This window comes from Fringilla coelebs, assembly GCF_963513975.1.
Source record: "Fringilla coelebs genome assembly, chromosome: 27".
NCBI lineage: Eukaryota > Metazoa > Chordata > Aves > Passeriformes > Fringillidae > Fringilla > Fringilla coelebs.
Window position 1 is genome coordinate 197,718 of NC_140053.1, and position 23,490 is coordinate 221,207.

The 23,490-nt window shown below is 59.2% G+C and overlaps 1 protein-coding gene across 1 annotated transcript in view; it reads left to right on the forward strand.

Moving 5' to 3' along the window:
• Positions 1-497: 497 nt before the first annotated feature.
• The window catches only part of SRCIN1 (SRC kinase signaling inhibitor 1), a gene marked incomplete at its 5' end in the record, with an annotated part of 45,013 nt that continues 22,020 nt past the window's right edge, over positions 498-23,490 (forward strand). Inside the window, 2 exons of the mRNA XM_084222112.1 lie at positions 498-758; positions 14,948-14,971. Coding sequence (XP_084078238.1) covers positions 498-758; positions 14,948-14,971 — 285 coding nt within the window. The remainder of the gene's footprint in view (positions 759-14,947; positions 14,972-23,490) is intronic.

The window sequence follows — 23,490 nt, forward strand, 5'->3', positions numbered from 1 at the left end:
CTGTGCCCCACGGCTGGGGACCGTCCCCTCCCTGTGCCCCACGGCCGGGGTCCCCCCTGACCCGCTGTGCTCTCCCGGACCCCACAGATCCCGACAGGACGAGTCCCCCCACCCTGTGCCCAATGGCCGGTCCCTATCTCTGCCCCACGGCTGGGGACCGTCCCCCCCGTGCCCCACGTCCGGGGTCCCCCCTGACCCGCTGCGCTCTCCCGGACCCGCACAGATCCCGACAGGACGAGTCCCCCCACCCTGCCCCACGGCTGGGGACTGTCCCCCCCACCCTGCCCCACGGCCGGGGACCGTCCCCCCCTTTCCCCACGTCCGGGGTCCCCCCTGACCCGCTGCGCTCTCCCGGACCCGCACAGATCCCGACAGGACGAGTCCCCCCACCCTGCCCCACGGCTGGGGACCGTCCCCCCCTTTCCCCTCGGCCGGGGTCCCCCCTGACCCGCTGTGCTCTCCCGGACCCCACAGACCCCGACAGGACGAGCTCGCACATGATCTCCGCCGACGATGCCGAGTACCCGCGCGAGTACCGCACCCTGGGCAACGGCACCCGGCGCTTCTCCAACGTGGGGCTGGTGCACACCTCGGAGCGCCGGCACACCGTGATCGCCGCCCAGAGCCTGGAGGCGCTCACCGGCCTCCAGAAGACGGAGATGGAGCGCAAGCGGGACGCCTTCATGGACCACCTGAAGAGCAAATACCCGCAGCACGCCCTGGCGCTGCGCGGGCAGCAGGAGCGCCTGCGGGACCAGGTGAGCGCCGCGTCCCGGAATTCCGCGGGTGGGAAAAGCGCCGCGGGCCGGGAGGGGCCGGGTGGAGGGGAACGGGAGGGAGGGGGCGGTGGGTGTGCGTGAAAAGGGGGGTGGGCGCGGCAGCGGTGGGGCAGCGTCCTCCGGGGGTGAGGAAGGGAATATTCCTGCGGTGAGAGAGGGAATGTTCCAGAGATAGAGGAGAGAATACAGGTGTGAAGAAGAGGATTGTCCAGGCGTGAGGGAGAGAATATTCCAGGTATAAGAAGGAGAATATGCCAGGGGTGAGAAAGAGAATATTCCAGCTGTGAGGAAGAGAATCTTTCAGGTGTGAGGAAGGGAATATTACAGGGGTGAGGGAGAGAATTCCCAAACCCTGAGGGTGTGACAGAGAGGATGTGGGGAGCAGAATCCCCCTGGTGTGGGGAGCAGAACCCCCCTGGTGTGGGGAGCAGAACCCCCCAGGGAGCAGAACCCCCCAGGTTTGGGGAGCAGAACCCCCCAGGTTTGGGGAGCAGAACCCCCCAGGTTTGGGGAGCAGAACCCCCCTTTGGTGGGGAGCAGAATCCCCCTGGTGTGGGGAGCAGAACCCCCCAGGTTTGGGGAGCTGAACCCCCCTTTGGTGAGGAGCAGAACCCCCCTTTGCTGGGGAGCAGAACCCCCCAGGTTTGGGGAGCAGAATCCCCCAGGGGTGGGGAGCAGAACCCCCCTTTGGTGGGGAGCAGAACCCCCCAGGTTTGGGGAGCAGAACCCCCCTTTGGTGGGGAGCAGAACCCCCCCTGGTGTGGGGAGCAGAATCCCCCTGGTGTGGGGAGCAGAATCCCCCTGGTGTGGGGAGCAGAACCCCCCTTTGGTGGGGAGCAGAACCCCCCTTTGGTGGGGAGCAGACCCCCCCTTTTGTGGGGAGCAGAACCCCCCTTTTGTGGGGAGCAGAACCCCCCTTTTGTGGGGAGCAGAACCCCCCAGGTTTGGGGAGCAGACCCCCCCTTTTGTGGGGAGCAGAACCCCCCCTTTGTGGGGAGCAGAACCCCCCTTTTGTGGGGAGCAGAACCCCCCTTTGGTGGGGAGCAGACCCCCCCAGGTTTGGGGAGCAGAACCCCCCTTTGGTGGGGAGCAGAACCCCCCAGGTTTGGGGAGCAGAACCCCCCAGGTTTGGGGAGCAGAACCCCCCTTTTGGGGCCTTTGCTGAGCGCAGCAGGGCCCTGGGGCTGGGCTGTTTGGGAGGGGGGTCTGACCCTGTTTTGGGGTGTGCTGGGGACCCCAAACCCCTTGGGGTCGGTGCCGTGTCCTCCCAATGTCCTTTGGCTGTCTGTCCCCTTGTTGGTCCTCGGGGCAGGTGACATCTGGTGGCCTTTGGGGCGTCCCTATCCTGTGTTGGGGTGTGCTGGGGACCCCAAGACCCCTCGTTTGGCCCTGGTGACACCCCGGGGACACCGATGTGGCAGCGATAAATCCCCACCTCCCCCTGGGCAGCAGAACCTGGAGCACCCCTGGCAGGAAACCTCGAATCATCCCAAAAATCCCCAGGGGACAAAGGGCCCAAAAATCCCCCAAATTCCCACATCTGGCGGGCTGGAAGGAAATCCAGCTTTGCCAGGAAAACCGGCGCCGTCTGAGCTGCTGCCCCCCAAACCCCCAAGTTTTGGTGAGGGGACAATTGACGGTGGCTTTGCTGTCACAATCCATATTTGGGGCATCTCCAGGCACAGAGCGCTGCTTCCCGGTAAATAAATGGGATTTTTTCCCTATTATTACAGGGATTTAAAGACTTTCCCTTTTTAAAAATAAGCAGCAGCTCTAAAAAAAAAAAAAAGGAAAAAATCCAGCTGGGGTTGTCTCAGGTCTGATAAGCTGCTGAGGATTTTTATAGGTGAAGGAATGATCTGGATTTGGGAATTATCTCCTTTATTCCCAAACCCAGCCTGGATTTTTGGGCTTGGTTGCAGCTCATCCCCCGCCCAAACACCCCAAAATCCTACCAAACTCTATTTTTCTTCATTTCCCTCCCTTCTTTTCCTTCGTTTCCCTGGCAGGCAGTAAATAATAACAGGAATCCAGAAATCCTGGGAAGCTCAGGTGCCAGCCTTTAAATGACATTGGGATCCAGCCCTGCCTGGAATGTTTGAAAATCACTTTGATATTCCAGAGGAGCCTGGAAGGGATTTCAGAATCCCAGGCTTTACTGTTTTATTTGGATTAAAAAAAAAAAAAATTAAAAAGGAAGAAAAGGAGGGGAAAAAAGGACATTTGAGGGAGTTTGGAATATCAGAGGTGAAAAGGGACGTTCCATAAACGTCGCTTCCAGCCTGGCAAAAATCCGCTGATCCCGGGGATCCTCTGCCTTTCCTGATGGCGCCGGCGGCTCTGGGCTGTGAGGGGCGTGCGGGGGGCACGGGGGGCACGGGGGGCACGGGGGGCACGGGGGGCAGTGGGGTCTGCAGGGGGCTCCCGCAGAGCCAGGGCACAGGGAGAGACCAGGGGGTCTGTGCTGGGGGGTGATGGAGCGTGGGAATCCAGCTGGGAATCCAGCTGTGCGTGAATCCAGCTGTGAATCCAGCTGTGTGGGAATCCAGCTGTGTGTGAATCCAGCTGTGCGGGAATCCAGCTGTGCGTGAATCCAGCTGTGAATCCAGCTGTGAATCCAGCTGTGCGGGAATCCAGTTGTGCGGGAATCCAGCTGTGTGTGAATCCAGCTGTGTGTGAACCCAGCTGTGAATCCAGCTGTGCGTGAATCCAGCTGTGAATCCAGCTGTGTGTGAATCCAGCTGTGCGTGAATCCAGCTGGGAATTCAGCTGTGCATGAATCCAGCTGTGCGGGAATCCAGTTGTGCGGGAATCCAGCTGTGTGTGAATCCAGCTGTGTGTGAACCCAGCTGTGAATCCAGCTGTGTGTGAATCCAGCTGTGAATCCAGCTGTGAGTGAATCCAGCTGTGAATCCAGCTCTGTGTGAACCCAGCTGTGTGTGAATCCAGCTGTGTGTGAATCCAGCTGTGCGGGAACCCAGCTGTGTGTGAATCCAGCTGTGAATCCAGCTGTGTGAATCCAGCTGTGCGGGAATCCAGCTGTGTGTGAATCCAGCTGTGTGTGAATCCAGCTGTGAACCCAGCTGTGTGTGAATCCAGCTGTGAATCCAGCTGTGTGACTCCCACCCGTTCGTGCACCCCTGTGCGCACATCCCTGCGTGTGCCCACGTGCGTTTCCATGGGTGTATCCCCGTGGTTTCTGCGTCCACATCCCCGTATTTCCGTGCCCACATCCACATCCCTGTATTTCCACATCCATATCCATATCCATATCCATATCCATATCCATGTCCATATCCATATCCATATCCATTTCCTTATCCCTGTATTTCCATGCCCACTTCCATATCCATATCCACATCCACATCCCTGTATTTCCATGTCCATATCCATATCCATGTCCATATCCATTTCCTTATCCCTGTATTTCCATGCCCACATCCATGGCCGTATCCCTGTTATCCATGCCCATATTCCCGTCCCCATTCCTGTCCCTATCCCTGTATTCCCCTGTGTTATCCTGGTCCCGTCCCCATCCCTGCGTTATCCCCATCCCCATCCCCATCCCCATCCCTGTCATTTCCCCATCCCCGTCCCCATTATTTCCCCGTTATCATTTCCCCGTTATCATTTCCCATTTCCCCGTTATCATTTCCCATTTTCCCGTTATCATTTCCCCGTTATTTCCCATTTCCCCGTTATCATTTCCCCGTTATCATTTCCCATTTCCCCGTTATCATTTCCCATTTCCCCGTTATCATTTCCCCGTTATCATTTCCCCGTTATCATTTCCCATTTCCCCGTTATCATTTCCCATTTCCCCGTTATCATTTCCCCGTTATTATTTCCCATTTCCCCGTTATCATTTCCCCGTTATCATTTCCCATTTCCCCGTTATTTCCCATTTCCCCGTTATCATTTCCCCGTTATTATTTCCCCGTTATCATTTCCCCGTTATCATTTCCCCGTTATCATTTCCCCGTTATCATTTCCCCGTTATCATTTCCCCGTTATCATTTCCCATTTCCCCGTTATCATTTCCCATTTCCCCGTTATCATTTCCCCGTTATTATTTCCCATTTCCCCGTTATCATTTCCCCGTTATCATTTCCCATTTCCCCGTTATCATTTCCCATTTCCCCGTTATCATTTCCCCGTTATCATTTCCCCGTTATCATTTCCCCGTTATCATTTCCCCGTTATCATTTCCCCGTTATCATTTCCCATTTCCCCGTTATTTCCCATTTCCCCGTTATCATTTCCCCGTTATCATTTCCCATTTCCCCGTTATCATTTCCCCGTTATCATTTCCCCGTTATCATTTCCCCGTTATCATTTCCCCGTTATTCCCTCACGTGCCGCCGCAGGCCCCGCCCCCCCCGCGCTCTCAGCGCCCCCTGCCGGCGGCGCGGGGGGGCGGGGCGGAGCCGCGGTTGCCATGGTGACGGCGCCGCGGGCGGGGCGGGCCCGGCGGCGGGAGGGGCGGCGGGAGCCGAGCGGGGCCGAGCGGGGCCGAGCGGGGCCGAGCCGAGAGCGGCCGAGAGCGGCCGAGAGCGGCCGAGAGCGGCCGAGCGGGGCCGAGCCGGGCCGAGCCGAGCGGGGCCGAGCCGAGCCGAGCGGGGCCGAGCGCGCTGCGGATCCCGACCCGCAGCGCTCACCTGCCGCAGGTACCGGGCGGGAACGCGCGGGAACGCGCGGGATGGCGCGGGATGGCGGGGGGCGCATCCCTCCGGGCGGTGACCGAGCCGGTGTCCGCCCCCCGCTGCTGCGGTTCCCCCGCCGATCTCCCCTGCCCCAGCTGTCCTGCCGTCGCTCCTACCCACCGCAGTGTCCCCCGCCTCAAAATTCCCACCCCGAGCTCCCGGTGGCAGCCGGGGGTGTCCTCACCCCGGCCCCAGACCGGGGGCAGCCCCTGCACTGTCCCCCTTCCTTTAGCCCCCCTCTTCCCCAGGCCCCCTCTTCCCCAGCCCCCCTTCCCTCTAGCCCCCCTTCCCTTCAGCGCCCCCATCTCCCCCACCCCCGGGGGTCCCCCCCCGTCCCCGGTGTCGCGGCGGGGAGGGGGTGGCACTTTGTGGCTGCCATCGTCCCTGCGCTGCCCTTCGGTGCCGCAGCCGGGGGGGCTCCCCTCGTCCCCTCGGGGTGCGCGGGGGGGTCGTGCCAAGCCCTGGCGGTGCCCGTGCCACCCCCTCCCCGAGCATCCCCCGCTGTCCCCGGGCCGCTCCGCGTTGTCACCCGTGTCCCCGTGTCCCGGCAGGGGACACCGATCCCCTGTGCCCCCCCGGGCTGCGGAGAGGGGCAGATGGCGGCGGGGCACGCAGCGTCCCCGCGCCCCGCGGGCGCTCCTGCCGCCCGCAGCTCACCTGGCCCGGCGTCCTTGCCGCGGGGCGCGCCCCGAGCGGAGCCCTGCGGGGGCAGGAAGGGTTTGACCTCCCCTCCAAACCCCTCCGAGGGGCGGCACACGGCCTCGGCACCTCGGGGCGCCCGCTTGGGCTGCGTTTGGACACGGGCGGGTTTGGGGGCCCCGGGGCGCTCGGTGGGGACGGGGAGCGGAGGGGACGCGGGGACCCTCGGGGCTCTTCCCGCGGTGTCATCTTGGTCTCCAGAGGTGCAGAGTGACGGGAGGCGCTGGGAAGCGCTGAAATGGAGGAGCGCGGCTGCCGGGAGTAACACGAGCGCTGTGTGCGTGTCCCCGGCGCTGCAGCCGGAGCCGGCGCTATCGATTCCCCCATTCCCCCCCCGGCAGCATTCCCGGCTCGTTCCAGCAGGGCTGGCGGGGAAGGGGGGCTCTGGAGTCAGGCTGAACTCCGCGGGGCGCCCCACTTCTCCTCGTTTGGGGTTTGTAATGGAAGTGGCGTTTTTACCCGGGAAGTGGGTAAAAGCCGGGCTGGGGGCAGCGGGGACAGCCCCGGGGGGGCAGAATGAGTCCCCGAGAGTCGGGCAGGGAGGAGCCCAGCAGGTGCCCAGCAGGAAATGGAGGTGGGAAGCTCCCCTGGGCACGGCCGGGCTCCCGCTGCTCCCCCTGGAAGGGCTGTGAGCATTCCTGCTCTCCCCGGCACACACGGGCAGGGTGAACACATCCATCCCTCCGTCTGTCCATCCATCCGTCCATCCCTATCCCTCCGTCCATCCATCCCTCCCTCCGTCCATCCATCCTTCCATCCATCCATCCATCCATCCATCCCTCCATCCATCCGTCCATCATCCCTCCATCCCTATCCATCCATCCATCCATCCCTCCGTCCCTCCATCCTTCTGTCCATCCCTCCGTCCATCCATCCATCCATCCATCCATCCATCCATCCATCCATCCATCCATCCCTCCATCCCTATCCATCCCTCCATCCCTCCCTCCGTCCATCCATCCCTCCGTCCGTCCATCCATCCATCCATCCATCCATCCATGGATTCCATCCATCCGTCCATCCATCCATCCATCCATCCATCCATCCATCCATCCATCCATCCATCCCTCCCTCCCTCCATCCATCCCTCCATCCGTCCATCCCTCCATCCATCCATCTGTCTGTCCGTCCATCCCTCCCTCCTGCCCTGAAGTTTCCCGCTATTCCGGCCCGATTTTCTCTCCTTCCCCGTCCCCCCGGGGCCCGTGCCGACCCCTGCCCGCCGTGGCGGGGGTGGCGTTTCGGGAGGGGCCGCCCCAGCCCCGCTGCCCCGGCTCGGGAGGGCACGGAGGAAGGGCAGGGCGGGCTCCAGCGGCGGCCGCTGCCTGCCGGGGTCTTCCTCGCCCCCAGCTCTGCGGAAACGGGGGTGCTCAGCCCCCCCCGGGGACCCTGCGGTGGGGACGCGGCTGCTGTGACCCCCCGAGGGGGCCGCATTCCTTGTCCGTCGCGGTTCTCCGGGAGCGATCCCTCTCTGCGGGCTTTGGGGGTGCCAGGTGGAGCGGAGGGGTCGCCCCGGAGCTGCCGGGGCCGGGCGCGGTGCCGAGCGCGGCGGGAGCGCGGCCGGCTTTACCTTGCGCGTCCCCGTTGTGTTCGGTCCACCTACGCCGTGCCGTTGCCATGGCCACCGTGCCATCCGATCTGCCCGGCTCTGCCGGCGTCCCCTGCCCTGCCCTGCCCCAAAACCTCCGGCGCGGCGCCTCGGGGACGCCCCGACCCCGCTGCGGGGCTCTGGGGCGCTCCCGCCTCAGGCAGCGATGGATCCGAGCCCCCCCCGCGCCGAATGCGGCCCCCGGGGCACCTGCGGCGGGGAGGGGGCTGACCTTGGCCGGGGCTGCTGCGGGAGGGAGATTTTGGAGCCCCGGCCTGGCTGATCCTCGGCGCAGCACGTCCTGATGCACTGCTCCGAGCAGGCGCTGCGGCTTCGCCTCCTCGCAGCGGCGGAGGGGGCGGCTGGAGCCGGGGCCGGGGGAAAGGAGACCCCGGCCGGCGGGGCCGGGGCTCCGGTGTCACCTGCGCTGTCCCCGGGGGCCGCGGAGGTCAGGGCTGTGATCAGCGCTGGTGGGCTCGGGGGGGAGGAGGTGCGGGGGCAGGCGGAGGGGCCCGGGGGGGAAAGCGGGAGCTGTGTGGTTGTGCTGGGGGGTCTGTGGGGGAGTCCTGACGCTGAGTGGCCGCGACAGGCGGCGGTGGCATCTCTGATGTCACCTCGATGGCCGTCAGAGCCCTCTCTGGGTGGAGGGGCAGCAGAGCCCGAGGCTCTGCCTAAAGAGGAGCAGCAGAACCTCGCGGTGGCTCTGGGAGCCTCCCGAGGAGCCCCGGTGTGACAGGGACGAGCCCCAGCCCCCCCGCATCCCATCCTGTCCCTGCTGTCCCCTCCCCGGTCACGTTTGAGAGGTGCCTGCATTAACTGTGACACCTCAGGTGACAAAATCTGCAGCCCCCGCTCTGTCTGGGCACTGCTTGCATTCTTCTCCCTGTCTTGTCGTGCTGCTATTTCCACTTTAATTCACTTTCGCTGGCGCTGAAAAGCATTAAAAAAAACAAAAACCAAAAACCAAAACCCAAACAAAACAAACAAAAAAAAAACCAACAACCAAAAAACTTTAATAAGCAGAAACAGATTAAATTCACTTGGCTGTTATTTTTCAAGGAGATTTCTGTTTGTCAAGACGCGGTGCCTGCGGGTGGGGGACTCGATCGGGAGCTGGAACTCCTGGAAATGAGTTAATTAAAAAGCCGATGAAGCCGCCTCTGTCCTCCCTGGGAGCGCGGCGTGCCGGGGCGGCGGCTGCCGCTGCTGCCCTTTCGAGAGGGACACGGTCGTGCCTCGTTAATCACCAACAGATTTGTGATTTAATTGCCATTCAGGGGAAGTCCCCCTCGGTCGAGGCGCTGACTCACTTGGATTTCATTTCATTTACCTCCCGTCTCCTCCTGGGACAACCACGACCATTTAATTTATTTAATTTTTTCGGACTTAACTCCCAAAATATTCCCGATTACATCACTCCAGCCCCGCTTCCCTGCCTCCTGCGCGCGTCCGTCCCTCCGAGGGTTCGCGGCCGCCTTGGGGACCCCAGCTCCTCGTTATTCCCCGGCTCGGCAGCACCGCGGACATGACTCTCATTGTAATTATAAATCGCAGCCTCTGTAATCCCCCGCACCTTTTGCAGGGCTGCTGCTGCAAGGAGCCGCCCGCTTTATGGCTCGGAACGCGCCGTCGCTTCCAATCCTCTCCCGGGCCATTATCTCCCTTTGATGCTTTTGAGGAGCCAGCGAAATGTTAATTCCAGCCCGGCCTCCCCTCTCCCCTCCTCTCCGGGCGAATCCGGCCTGGAAGGGGCTGGCAGGGGATGCCTCAGTTCGAGATTTTGTGTTTTTCAGGTTCTGTGCTGCTCCAGTGTGTGGGTCTGGGCTCAGATCAGGGCATGGTTCAGGGCATGGTGAGTGAGGAGACAAAACAATTCCTGCTTTAGTGTGCGGGTCTGGGCTCAGATCAGGGCATGGTGAGCTCTGTGCACAGAGCAGGGGACAAAACAATTCCTGCTCCGGCTGGGACCGAGGACAAACGATCCCAATCAAACCCCGCGGGCTGGAGAGGGAAAAACAAGCAGGAAAAACGGGGTGGGCCAAGGCTGGGATGGGACAGTGAACTGCGAGGTGCAAATGGAGCAGAACTGATCCCAGGGAGAGACCCCGTGCCCGGCCGGGCATTTTGGGGCCATTTGGGGTCATTTTGGGGCCATTTGGGGTCATTTTGGGACCATTGTGGGACCATTTGGGTTCATTTTGGGGTCATTTGGGTTCATTTTGGGACCATTTTGGGACCATTAGGGTTCATTCTGGGACCATTTTGGGACCATTTGGGTTCATTTTGGGACCATTTTGGTTCACCTTGGGTTCATTTTGGGACCATTTGGGCTAATTTTGAGTTCATTTTGGGACCATTGTGGGACCATTTGGGTTCATTTGGGGACCATTTTGGGACCATTTTGGTTCATTTTGGGACCATTTGGGCTAATTTTGAGTTCATTTTGGGGCCATTTGGGTTCATTTTGGGTTCATTTTGGGTTCATTTTGGGACCATTTGGGTTCATCCTGGGTTCATTTTGGCTGCACCCAGGATGAACCCAAATGGCCCCAAAATGAACCCAAATGGTCCCAAAATGGTCCCCAAATGAACCCAAATGGCCCCAAAATGAACCCAAATGGTCCCAAAATGAACCCAGGATGAACCCACATGGTCCCAAAATGAACCCAAATGGTCCCAAAATGACCCCAAATGGCCCCAGAATGCCCGGCCGGGCACGGGTCTCTCCCTGGGATCAGCTCTGCTCCATTTGCACCTCGCAGTTCACTGTCCCATCCCAGCCTTGGCCCACCCCGTTTTTCCTGCTTGTTTTTCCCTCTCCAGCCCGCGGGGTTTGTGCTCCTGGGCTGAGATTTGGCTCATTTGTCCTCGGTCCCAGCTGGAGCAGGAATTGTTTTGTGTCCCTGCTCTGTGCACAGAGCTCACCATCCCCTGATCTGAGCCCAGTCCCCACTCTGGAGCAGGAATTATCTCCTGCTCTGTGCAGAGCTCACCATGCCCTGATCTGAGCCCACTCCCACAGAGAGGAGCAGGAATTGTTTTGTCTCCCCGCTCACCGTGCCCCCATCTGAGCCCAGACCCCACTCTGGAGCAGGAATTGTTTTGTGTCCCTGCTCACCATGCCCTGATCTGAGCCCAGACCCCACACTGGAGCAGGAATTGTTTCGTCTCCCCGCTCGCCATCCCCTGATCTGAGCCCAGTCCCGCACACCGGACCAGGAATTGTTTTGTCTCCTCACTCACCATCCCCTGATCCATCCCCTGATCTGAGCCCAGACCCGCACACTGGGGCAGGAATTGTTTTGTGTCCCTGCTCTGTGCAGAGCTCACCATCCCCTGAACCATGCCCTGATCTGAGCCCAGTCCCGCGCTCTGGAGCAGGAATTGTTTTGTGTCCCTGCTCACCATGCCCTGATCTGAGCCCAGACCCACAGAGAGGAGCAGGAATTGTTTTATCTCCTGCCCTGTGCACAGAGCTCACCATCCCCTGAACCATGCCCTGATCTGAGCCCAGTCCCGCGCTCTGGAGCAGGAATTGTTTTGTGTCCCTGCTCACCATGCCCTGATCTGAGCCCAGACCCACGCTCTGGGGCAGGAATTGTTTTGTCTCCCTGCTCGGTGCAGAGCTCACCATGCCCTGAACCATGCCCTGATGTGAGCCCAGACCCCACAGAGAGGAGCGGGAATTGTTTTGTGTCCCTGCTCACCATCCCCTGATCTGAGCCCAGACCCCACACCGGAGCAGGAATTGTTTTGTGTCCCTGCTCACCATGCCCTGATCCATCCCCTGATCTGAGCCCAGACCCGCACTCTGGAGCTGGAATTGTTTTGTGTCCCTGCTCACCATCCCCTGATCTGAGCCCAGACCCCACACCGGATCAGGAATTGTTTCGTCTCCCCGCTCGCCATCCCCAAAGTGCGGCTCCGTCCCGCACACCAAAACAGCACAAAATCTGAAAAACACAAAATCCCAGCCCAGAGGGGCCTGGCTGTGCCTGCCCCCCCCGGGCCCCCTCTGCGATTTTGGGGCGTTTGGGGCGGCAGGGCGCCGGGCTGGCAGCGGTGCCGGGGACAGATGGAGGCACCGGGGGCCACCCGGGGCTGGCACGGCGCGCCTGGCACGGCCACCGGCGACAGATGGGCGGCCGGGATGGGCCGGGCTCCCCGCGGGGCGGGGCCCTGTCCCTGTCCCTGTCCCTGGCCCTGTCCCTGTCCCTGGCCCTGTCCCTGTCCCTGTCCCTGTCCCCGTCCCTGTCCCTGGCCCTGTCCCTGTCCCTGTCCCTGTCCCTGTCCCCGTCCCTGTCCCTGTCCCTGTCCCCGTCCCTGTCCCTGGCCCTGTCCCTGTCCCCCCGGCGTGCCACCTCGCCGCGCTGCCAGGGAAAGGTGGGGGTACAAATTAAAATATTGTATATATTGTGCTGTGGGTAAACGTTATCATATGGGCTTTTTGAAAATATTAAAATAATTTAAATATTAAAATAATTTAAAATATCAAAATGATTAAAAATAGTAAAATAATTTAAAATATTAAAATAATTTAAAATAATAAAATAATTTAAAATATCAAAATGATTAAAAATAGTAAAATAATTTAAAATATTAAAATAATTTAAAATAATAAAATAATTTTAAATAATAAAATAATTTAAAAATAATAAAATAATTTAAAATAATAAAATAATTTAAAATATCAAAACAATTAAAAATATTAAATTAATTTAAAATGTTAAAATTATTTAAAATATGAAAATAATTTAAAATATGAAATTAATTTAAAATATTAAATTAATTTAAAATATTAATAGTTTTTAAACACGGAAACATTTAAAAATGTTTAAAATGCTTTAAATATTGAAAATATTTTAAATAAAATAATTAAAATAAAATAAAATAAAATAAAATAAAATAAAATATTAAAGATATTTTAAAATATAAAATGAAATCAATATATAATATATAAACATATATTTTATAAATATATATTATTTATTCTATATTATTCTATATTATTCTATACATAAAATGTATATTATAAATATTGACTGTAATAAATATGCAACTAGCTAATACGAAAGAAAGAAATATATAAAAACCGTTTTTTTAAAAATATAATAATATAAAAAGGGTTTCCAAAATAGCAAATGTGTGCTTGGCTGAGCGCCAATATTTGCTTTATTGTCCTTATCTCTTATTGTCCTTTATTAAACTTTTAAATTTTTACAAGAGGGTTAAAAATGGGGTTAAAACTTCGTTTTCCCCAGCTGGATCCCCTGAGCTGGGGTGGGGACGGGTGCCGTGCCACCCGCTGCCCCCAGGTCACCATGCCCACCCCAAACGGTGCCAGAACATTCTGGATTTGGCTGTGATTTATGGGCTCGCCCAGGAGCTTGTCCAACCATCCCGAAATAATAAATAAAATCCACTCTGTCATCCTGGAATGATAAATAAACCCGACAGCCGGCGCTGGCAGCAGAGAGGATCAGCAATATCAGGGGAGGGAAAATCACCGAGGGTCCTGGAGGGAGAGATGAGGAGAGGGAAAAGGGAAAAAGGGAAAGTGGGGAGGGAAAAGGAAAAGGTGGGGAAGGGAAAAGGAAAAGGTGGGGAGGGGAAAAGGGAAAAGGTGGGGAGGGGAAAAGTCAGGAGACCCATCCCATTATCCCGGTGATTTCTCCTTCCAGCCAGGTGGATCCCACTGCTTGTCCCTGGATCCCAGCCCTGGATCCCATTCCTCATTCCTTCCCTTAATTCTGCTCCTTGTCCTTCGATCCCATTCCTTGTCCCTAAATCCCCCTCCTCACCCCTGGATCCCATTCCTTGTCCCTTGATCCCACCCCTGGATCCCATTCCGTGTCCCTGGATCCCATTCCTTGTCCCTGGATCCCACTCCTTGTCCCTGGATGCCATTCCGTGTCCCTAAATCCCGCTCCTTGTCCCTGGATCCCACTCCTTGTCCCTGGATGCCATTCCTTGTCCTTCGATCCCATTCCTTGTCCCTGGATCCCATTCCTTGTCCCTAAATCCCATTCCTTGTCCCTTGATCCCACCCCTGGATCCCATTCCGTGTCCCTGGATCCCATTCCGTGTCCCTGGATCCCATTCCGTGTCCCTTGATCCCATTCCTTGTCCCTGGATCCCATTCTGTGTCCCTAAATCCCATTCCGTGTCCCTGGATCCCATTCCGTGTCCCTGGATCCCATTCCTTGTCCCTTGATCCCATTCTGTGTCCCTTGATCCCATTCCTTGTCCCTTGATCCCATTCCTTGTCCCTAAATCCCATTCCTTGTCCCTTGATCCCATTCCTTGTCCCTTGATCCCATTCCTTGTCCCTAAATCCCATTCCTTGTCCCTTGATCCCATTCCTTGTCCTTCGATCATATTCCTTGTCCCTAAATCCCATTCCGTGTCCCTTGATCCCATTCCGTGTCCCTTGATCCCATTCTGTGTCCCTGGATCCCATTCCTTGTCCCTGGATCCCATTCCTTGTCCCTTGATCCCATTCCTTGTCCCTAAATCCCCCTCCTCACCCCTGGACCCCCCTCCCCTGCTGCGGGGGTCGGGTGGGCTGGGAGCAGCCCGGAGCACCGGGATCCCCCTGGAATAAAAACACCTGTCAGTCCCTCCCCTCTGGGACCCCCGGGCCCCTCCGGGACCCCCGGCCGCCTCCAGGACCCCCGGCCCCCTCTGGGACCCCCGACCCCTCGGGGACCCCCGGCCCCCTCCGGGACCCCCGGCCCCTCGGGGACCCCCGGCTCCCGTCCCAGCCCCGGGAAGGGCGGCTGGGAGCGGGGCCAGCCGCTGTCACCGGCGGTGGCACATGGCGGTGACAGCGGTGACAGCGGCGCGGGCTGGGGCTGGCCTGAGCATTGTGGTGACTTCCAGCAGGGCCGGGCGACACCGGCACAGCCGCGCTGGGCCGCCCTGCCGACCCCTTTTCCCTCCTTTTTCACCCCGATTTGCTTCGCTCCCCACCGCGGGCTTCCCCCTGGAACCCCGGCAGCCCTGGGGAGGGGGCAGGAACCAGAGCAGGTTTAAACCCGAGCTCGGCAGGTTTAAACCCGAGTTTAGCCACTCTCAAAGGGAAAAACCCAAAAGTCAAAGGCAGGATCTTAACGGTGTTTTTTTTGTTTGTGTGTGTGTGTGTGTGTTCTTCTGTTTTATCTTTTCCTTGTTGTTAGCAACCCAACTACTGGAGCTTTAAGGTCAGTATCTCGGGTTTTTCCTGCATGCGGCTCCGGAGGGCGGCGGGAGCCCGGGTGGGGTTTTTTTGGGTGAGGATTCCCGAGCTGGAGTCGTTTGGCCTCAGCCCGGCTGAAGCTGAAGGTGGCGAGGGGGAATTTCGGGGTTTGGGGCGAGCCGGGAGCGGTTCTGGGGGGGCTCGTTCCGAGCGCGGCCCCACAGCCCAACCCTGCTGCTCTGGAGCTGTGTCTGAGCCAGAATTCCGGGAAAAGGGTGGGAAAAGAGTGGGAAAAGGGTGGGAAAAGGATGGGAAAAGGGTGGGAAAAGGATGGGAAAAGGGTGGGAGAAGGGTGGGAAAAGGATGGGAAAAGGATGGGAAAAGGGTGGGAAAAGGATGGGAAAAGGATGGGAAAAGGGTGGGAAAAGGCTGGGAAAAGGCCGGTTCTGGATGGGCTTGGAAGCTCGGAGCGGCTGCTGCCAGCAGCGACGCAGGGCTCGCTCTGGTTTCCAGCCTCCTCCTCCTCCTCCTCCTCCTCCTCCTCCTCCTCCTCCTCCTCGCCCAGGGAGTCCCTGGCTGCCCTTCAAGGTCGCCGCTGGCCGGGTGACCTTGGCGCGTTGTCCCCACCGCATTCGCTCTTCCCGCGGAAAAACAACCCCAAAAACCTCCGGGAATGTGGGCCGGGAAAAGCGGGGTGCGGAGATTTGTCCGGAGTGTTGGCGGCGGGGAACGGGGGTGGAGCCGCGGCTCCCCCCGGGCATTCCCGGCGCTGCCGGGGGAGGGAAAATCCTCACTTTTTTAATCCTTTTCCCGGATTTTTTATCTTTTCCCCCGCTTTTTTCCCTTGCGACTAAGAAATAAAGCAGGGCTGAACTTTAGGACCTTCCTGGCGCTTTGAGGGGAGGCACAAAATCCTCACTTTTAAAATATTTTCCCGATTTTTTTTTTTTGTGACAAAGAAACAAAACAAATCTGGACTTTAGGAGTGCCCTGGCCCCACAGGGTTCCACAGGGCTGGGTTTTCTCTAATCCCTCTGTGCCACTGTCACCCCCGTGCCACTGCCACCCCTGTGCCACTGCCACCCCTGCACCACTGCCACCTCTGTGCCAATGCCACCTCTGTGCCACTGTCATCCCCGTGCCACTGCCACCTCTGTGCCACTGCCACCCCCGTCCCACTGCCATCTCTGTGCCACTGTCACCTCTGTGCCACTGCCACCCCCGTCCCACTGCCACCTCTGTGCCACTGCCAGCCCCGTCCCACTGCCACCTCTGTGCCACTGTCACCTCTGTGCCACTGCCACCCCCGTCCCACTGCCACCCTCCTGCCACTGCCACCCCCGTGCCACTGCCACCCCCGTCCCACTGCCACCCCCGTCCCACTGCCACCCCCCTGCCACTGCCACCCCCGTGCCGCGGTCACGCTGCTGCCAGGCCCAGCCCCCCGGTGGATTCCCGATTCTCCAGGGCGTCCAAGTCTGTCTCCAGCACATCCCAATCCTCCCCGCGCTTTTCCATCCCCTCCCTCCCTCCCTCCCTGCCCGAAAACCCCGGCCAGGGCCATCCCAAAGGCTCGCGGGGTTTTTGGGACATCCAGGGCCGCATCCAAGGGGGGAAATCCCGCGGGGCAGGTCAGAGGAGAGGGCCGGGGGCTCCCGCCGCGCTGATGCGAGGGGCGGGATGGAATCTGGATTCCCGGAGGAACGGGAGGCTCCAAAGGCTCGGCAGAGCTCCTTTGGAGCCGGGACTTTAAAGGAACATCAAAGGCAGCCGAGTAAAAGATGCGGAAGGGCAAAACCGGCGGGGGACGCGCAGAGGACGCGTTTGGCTCTAAAACCCGAGCCGGGAGCGGCTCCGGCCGCGGCACCGCGGCTGCGGCTTCCCGGGAGCCCCGGGCTCCTCGCGGGGAGCCATTTCCACCTCGGCGGCGCTCGGCCAGCCGCAGCGAGAGGCAGGAGATGAGGATCTGCTCGCAGGAGATGAGCAAACAGCAGGCAGCCGGTCCGGGGCTGCCGTAATCCCGCTGCTCCCGCTCCCGCCTCGGCCGCGCTTCCAGAGGGCCGCGGGGGGGTTGCTCCCGGTGGGAAGGGGGATTTGGGGTGGGTGAAGGGTGGGGAGAGGCCGCGCCGACCTCCTGGCTGTGGTTTTTGGGGTCCTGGCTGGTTTTGCGGCATCGCCGGGAGATGCTGCCCGTTGTTGTCCATCGATCCCGGGGCTGTCGATATTTATGGATGGTTTGGGTCGGAAAAGCGATTAAAGGCCTCCTGATCCCACCCCCCATCAGGGTGCTGGGAATGGGAGAGGCATCCGCAGCGCAGGAACGGGGAAACTGAGGCACGGCGGGGATGGACGGGGCTGGGGAAGGTGTGGGGCGAGCAGCGGCGTCAATATTCATGAGGCTGCAGAGGATCCAGGCTTTTAAATATTCATCAGCACGCGGAGCCTCTGCTGCCAGCAGGAAAATCGGGGAGAGGGGAAGAGCAGCACCCCTTCTCCCTCTCCCATTTCCCTCTCCCCTGTCCCCTTTCCCTTTTCCAATTTCCCCTTTCCCCTCTCCCCTCTCCCCTTTCCCCTCTCCCCTTTCCCCTCTCCCCTTTCCACTCTCCCCTTTCCCCTCTCCCCTCTCCCCTTTCCTTTTTCCCCTTTCCCCTTTCCCCTTTCCCCTTTTCCCTTTCCCCTCTCCCCTCTCCCCTTTCCCTTTCCCCTTTCCCCTTTCCCCTTTCCCCTCTCCCCTTTCCCTTTCCCCTTTCCCCTTTCCCCTTTCCCCTTTCCCCTTTCCCCTTTCCCCTTTCCCCTTTCCCCTTTCCCCTTTCCCCTTTCCCCTTTCCCCTTTCCCTTTCCCCTTTCCCCTTTCCCCTCTCCCCTCTCCCCTCTCCCCTCTCCCCTTTCCCCTTTCCCCTTTCCTTTTCCCTTTTCCCTTTCCCCTCTCCCCTCTCCCCTTTCCCCTTTCCCATTTCCCCTTTCCCCTCTCCCCTCTCCTCTCTCCAGGGACAGAGGTGGCTTTGGGGACACCTTGCTGTCACCTGCAGAGTGTCAGGAGTGTCTGGGAAGGGGGTCCGGGGTTGGGAATGGCCCGGAATCCCACGGATTTGGATTTGGGAATGGCCGGGAATCCCGGAGCCCATCCCAGGGCAGGGAGTCCCGCTCGCTGAGGAGGGGGCGGCCCCTTCCTTTAGTCAAGGGGTCCGGTTTAAAAACCCTAATCCGATTTGAAGGCTAATCCTGTTAACATTGAGATCGGGATTAATTCTGCCTTAATCGGGATAATCCTGACAAAATGTTCAGCATTAGACGTGGGATGAGTTATTGCTGCCGGCAGCGGCGGCGATTTTAATTTGGGGGCGGGGGGAGAGGGGAGGGGGCTGGGAGGGCGGCGCTGGAGGGGCCGCAACCCCTTGGATGGGGGAGACTCCTGGAAAAACCCTTCGGCCGGCGCTCAGAGCACCCCGGGCCTCTCATTTCTTCCACTTCTGCCCAAATTCCCTCCGGTTTTCCCTCCTTTTCTTCCCAAAACCCTTCGGCCGGCGCTCAGAGCACCCCGGGCCTCTCATTTCTTCCACTTCTGCCCAAATTCCCTCCGGTTTTCCCTCCTTTTCTTCCCAAAACCCTTTGGGCGGTGCTCAGAGCACCCCGAGCCTCTCCTTTCTTCCACTTCTGCCCCAAATTTCGTCCAGTTTTCCCCGTTTTCCTCCCCAGCTGGGCATCTCCCGGCTCCTCCGCCTCCAGCGGCAGGAGATGGGATGTTGGAATTCCTTCCCGAAGGGAATCCGCCGCTCCAGGCTGGGGGAACGGGCGGAGCGGAGGGGTTGGGCCGGGATCAGGTGTCCGAGCAGAGCGGCGCCGGCACCGCGGCCGGGAATGTCGGCGCTGGGACCTGGGGGAGGGCAGCCAGGCTCGGGATGCTGGATTCCCCTTGGGAATGCTGGGTTCTGGCCAGGGATGGTGTGTTCCACCCGGAAATGCTGGTTTTCCATCAGGAATGCTGGGTTCTGGTCAGGGATGTTCCGTTCCAGCTGGGAATGCTGGGTTCTGGTCAGAAATGCTCTATTTGAATTGGGAGCAATGGCTTCTGGTCAGGGATGTTCTATTCCAATTGGGTATGCCCACCCCATGGATCCCACCCCATGGATCCCATGGATCCCATCCCATGGATCCCACCCCATGGATCCCATGGATCCCATCCCATGGATCCCACCCCATGGATTCCATCCCATCCCATCCCATCCCATCCCACCCCACATCCCACCCCATGGATCCCATCCCAACCCATCCCACAGATCCCACCCCATGGATCCCACCCCATGGATCCCATGGATCCCACCCCATGGATCCCATCCCACCCCACAGATCCCATGGATCCCACCCCATGGATGACACCCCACCCCATGGATCCCATCCCACCCCATGGATCCCATCCCACCCCACAGATCCCATCCCACCCCACCCCACGGATCCCACCCCACGGGCTCAGCGCCAGATGGGGTCTGGGCGGGACCCCGGCATTAAGCTCAGAGGGGATCAGCCAGGATTAATCCCGATCCGTGTCCAGCCGGGGCCGCAGCCTCGGTGAGTAACGGCGCCGGGGCCCTGCCAGCTGTGCCAGCTGTTTCCCAGGGATTTCGGGCTCCCTGCCTTTATCCCCGTCCTGCGGGGGAGCTGCAGACGGCAAGGAGCTGCCAGGACCTGCCAGGACCTGCCAGGACCTGCCAGGACCTGCCGGGACCTGCCGGGACCTGCCGGGCCCCGCCAGGGCCATGCCCGGCCGTGCTCCGGAGCACCCTCGGTGCCCATGGGGCGCGATTTTGGGGGGTCTGGGGGCTCCCGGAGGGCGCGGCCCCCACCCCAGAGCTGCCCAGCCCGGCCCGGGAGGCTCCTCCCGGTGACGGGAGCGGAGGGGAGGCTGAGCTCGGGGACGGCGCCGCCGGTGGCACCGGGACAGCGAGGGACTGTGCGTCCCAGGTCTGCTTCGGGGCTGCTCGCGGGGGTTTTGGGGTGCGAGGGGGTTTTGGGGCTGCTCGTGGGGGTTTTGGGGCTGCTCTCGGGGCTTTGGGGCTGCTCGCGGGGGTTTTGGGGCTGCTCTCGGGGGTTTTGGGGTGCGAGGGGGTTTTGGGGCTGCTCGTGGGGGTTTTGGGGCTGCTCTCGGGGCTTTGGGGCTGCTCGCGGGGGTTTTGGGGCTGCTCTCGGGGGTTTTGGGGCTGCTCTCGGGGCTTTTGGGGTGCTCGGGGGTTTTGGGGCTGCTCTCGGGGCTTTTGGGGCTGCTGTCGGGGGTTTTGGGGCTGCTTTTGGGGGTGGACCCCTGGCAGGGTGGCAGGGTGGGAATTTGGGAGCAGCTGCTCCCTCCCGGGGCAGGATTCCTTCCCCACACATTTTCCCCTGGGTTTTTCCCTCCTCTCTGCTTTGAGGTGACCTGTGGGAGGTCCAGGGCCGCTCCTGTCACCTCTGTCCCTCTCCTGTCCCCTCTGTCCCTCTTCTGTCCCCTCTGTCCCTCTCCTGTCCCTCTGTCCCTCTCCTGTCCCCTCTGTCCCTCTCCTGTCCCCTCTGTCCCTCTCCTGTCCCTTCTGTCCCTCTCCTGTCGCCTCTGTCCCTCTCCTGTCCCTCTGTCCCTCTCCTGTCCCTTCTGTCCCTCTCCTGTCCGTCTGTCCCTCTCCTGTCGCCTCTGTCCCTCTCCTGTCCCTCTGTCCCTCTCCTGTCGCCTCTGTCCCTCTCCTGTCCCTTCTGTCCCTCTCCTGTCCCCTCTGTCCCTCTCCTGTCGCCTCTGTCCCTCTCCTGTCCCCTCTGTCCCTCTCCTGTCCCTTCTGTCCCTCTCCTGTCCCCTCTGTCCCTCTCCTGTCCCTTCTGTCCCTCTCCTGTCCCCCCTGTCCCTCTCCTGTCCCTCTGTCCCTCTCCTGTCCCTCTGTCCCTCTCCTGTCCCTTCTGTCCCTCTCCTGTCCCTTCTGTCCCTCTCCTGTCCCCCCTGTCCCTCTCCTGTCCCCTCTGTCCCTCTCCTGTTCTCTCTGTCCCTCTCCTGTCCCTCTGTCCCTCTCCTGTCCCTCTGTCCCTCTCCCTCCCAGCGGCTCCGCTGCTTTTCCCCATCCAGGGGGGAGACCCCGCTCCTTTCACGGCTTCCCAAAAATCCGCCGGGTCCTTTGATCCCTCCCTGCTCCACCCACCCAGCTGGGCCGGGGAAGGCGGAGAGGGAGGATGAGGATGAGGATGAGGATGAGGAGGGCCAGGGATGAGGAGCACCCTTATCTCCAGGCAGAGATAGCGGAGCTGCTCCCGCGGGGATGATCGGGGCTTTTAGGAGCTCAAAGAATCCTGGAATTGTGGCTGTTTTTAGCTCTGGGGAGACAAAAGGGAAAAAAAAAAAAATCGACATTAAAAACCCTCCATTCCCCATCCCACCGTTTTTATATAAAACTCCCGGGGATGGGGGAGGGGATGGGGATGCTCCTGGATCTGCTGGAATTGGGAATTTTTCCCAATTCCTCCTCCAGAGGCTCTGGGGGTGCTCCTGGCCCTGATGGAATCGGGGATTTTTCCCCAATTCCAGCAGGGAGGGGAAGGGATGGATGGAGGGATGGATGGATGGATGGATGCAGGGATGGATTCAGGGATGGATGCAGGGATGGATGGATGGAGGGATGGATTCAGGGATGGATGCAGGGATGGATGCAGGGATGGATTCAGGGATTCAGGGATGGATGCAGGGATGGATGCAGGGATGCAGGGATGGATTCAGGGATGGATGGATGCAGGGATGGATTCAGGGATGGGTGGAGGGATGCAGGGATGGATTCAGGGATGCAGGGATGGATTCAGGGATGCAGGGATGGATGCAGGGATGGATGGAGGGATGGATGCAGGGATGCAGGGATGGATGCAGGGATGCAGGGATGGATTCAGGGATGGATGCAGGGATGGATGCAGGGATGGATGCAGGGATGGATGCAGGGATGGATGCAGGGATTCAGGGATGGATGCAGGGATGCAGGGATGGATGCAGGGATGGATGCAGGGATACAGGGATGGATTCAGGGATGCAGGGATGGATGCAGGGATGGATTCAGGAATGGATTCAGGGATGGATGCAGGGATGGATTCAGGGATGGATGCAGGGATACAGGGATGGATTCAGGGATGCAGGGATGGATGCAGGGATGGATGGAGGGATGGATTCAGGGATGGATCCAGGGATGCAGGGATGCAGGGATGGATGCAGGGATTCAGGGATGGATCCAGGGCAGGGTGAGCCCCCAGGGCACAGGACGGGGAAGGATCCAGGCCGGCAGAGCCAGGCCCAGCTGCAGCCCAGGCTCACACTCCCAGCAGGAGCTGCCGGCCCCATCCCTGTCCCTGTGCCCCCCAAGGATCCCCCCGGGCTGGGCTCTGGGCCAGCACCCCCAAAACCCGCAGCAGGGCACCCAGGAACCCAAAATGCCCCTTTTGCACCCCAAACCCGCCCCTGGAGGGGCCAGGGCTGCGTCCCACGGCCCCAGGGGTGGGAGCAGGGAACGCTTCCCTCCATCCCTCCATCCCTCCATCCCTCCCCGGACCTGAGGCTCTGCCAGGGCTCTTTGTGCTCCAGCAACAACAGCCCAGCCCAGCAGTCAATTCTCCAGCAATTAACTGCAGCGAGAACATTTCAAATCCTCCCAAACCCCGCCCTGCAGGATTAATTAAATCTTCCAATTAATGTCTCATTTAAATGGCGATGATGGCTGTTATCATTTCATATTGATTTCTTTCTTTCTTTTCCCTTTTTCCCCCGGCTTAAAATAGATCTGTTGTCCCTTTCCAGCACCGCCCAGGGAGCTGTTTGTTCCCTCCGCTGGGTTTGCCAACCTTCAACAAGTGTCTGGAGAACCCAGGCTTGGGTTTTTGGGGTTGTTAGCAGGCTGCAGTGCTGGGGATGGCCACAAATTTGGGGATATTTGTGGATATTTCGGGCTATTTGTGGACATTTGTGGATATTTGTGGATATTTATCGATATTTGGGGATATTTGTGGATATTTTTGGGTATTTGTGGACATTTGTGGGCATTTGTGGATATTTTTGGGTATTTGTGGACATTTGTGGATATTTATCGATATTTGGGGATATTTGTGGATATTTTTGGGTATTTGTGGACATTTGTGGATATTTATCGATATTTGGGGATATTTGTGGATATTTTTGGGTATTTGTGGACATTTGTGGACATTTGTGAATATTTAGGAATATTTAGTGATATTTGGGGATATTTGTGGATATTTGGGGATGTTGGGGACATTGGAAAATCCACATTTTCCACGTCTGTGGCGCAGGGGGAACTGGGGGTGAAACACAGCCTGAGCTGGGGAGGGAATGTGGGATGGAGCATCCCAGGGTTTGGGATGGAGCATCCATGGATGTGGGATGGAGCATCCCTGGATGGGGATGGAGCATCCCTGGATGGGGATGGAGCATCCCTGGATGGGGATGGAGTTACCTTGGATGTGGGATGGGGGATCCCTGGATGAGGATGGGGCATCCCTGGATGTGGGATGGAGCCCCCTGGAACTGGGATGGGGGATCCCTGGATT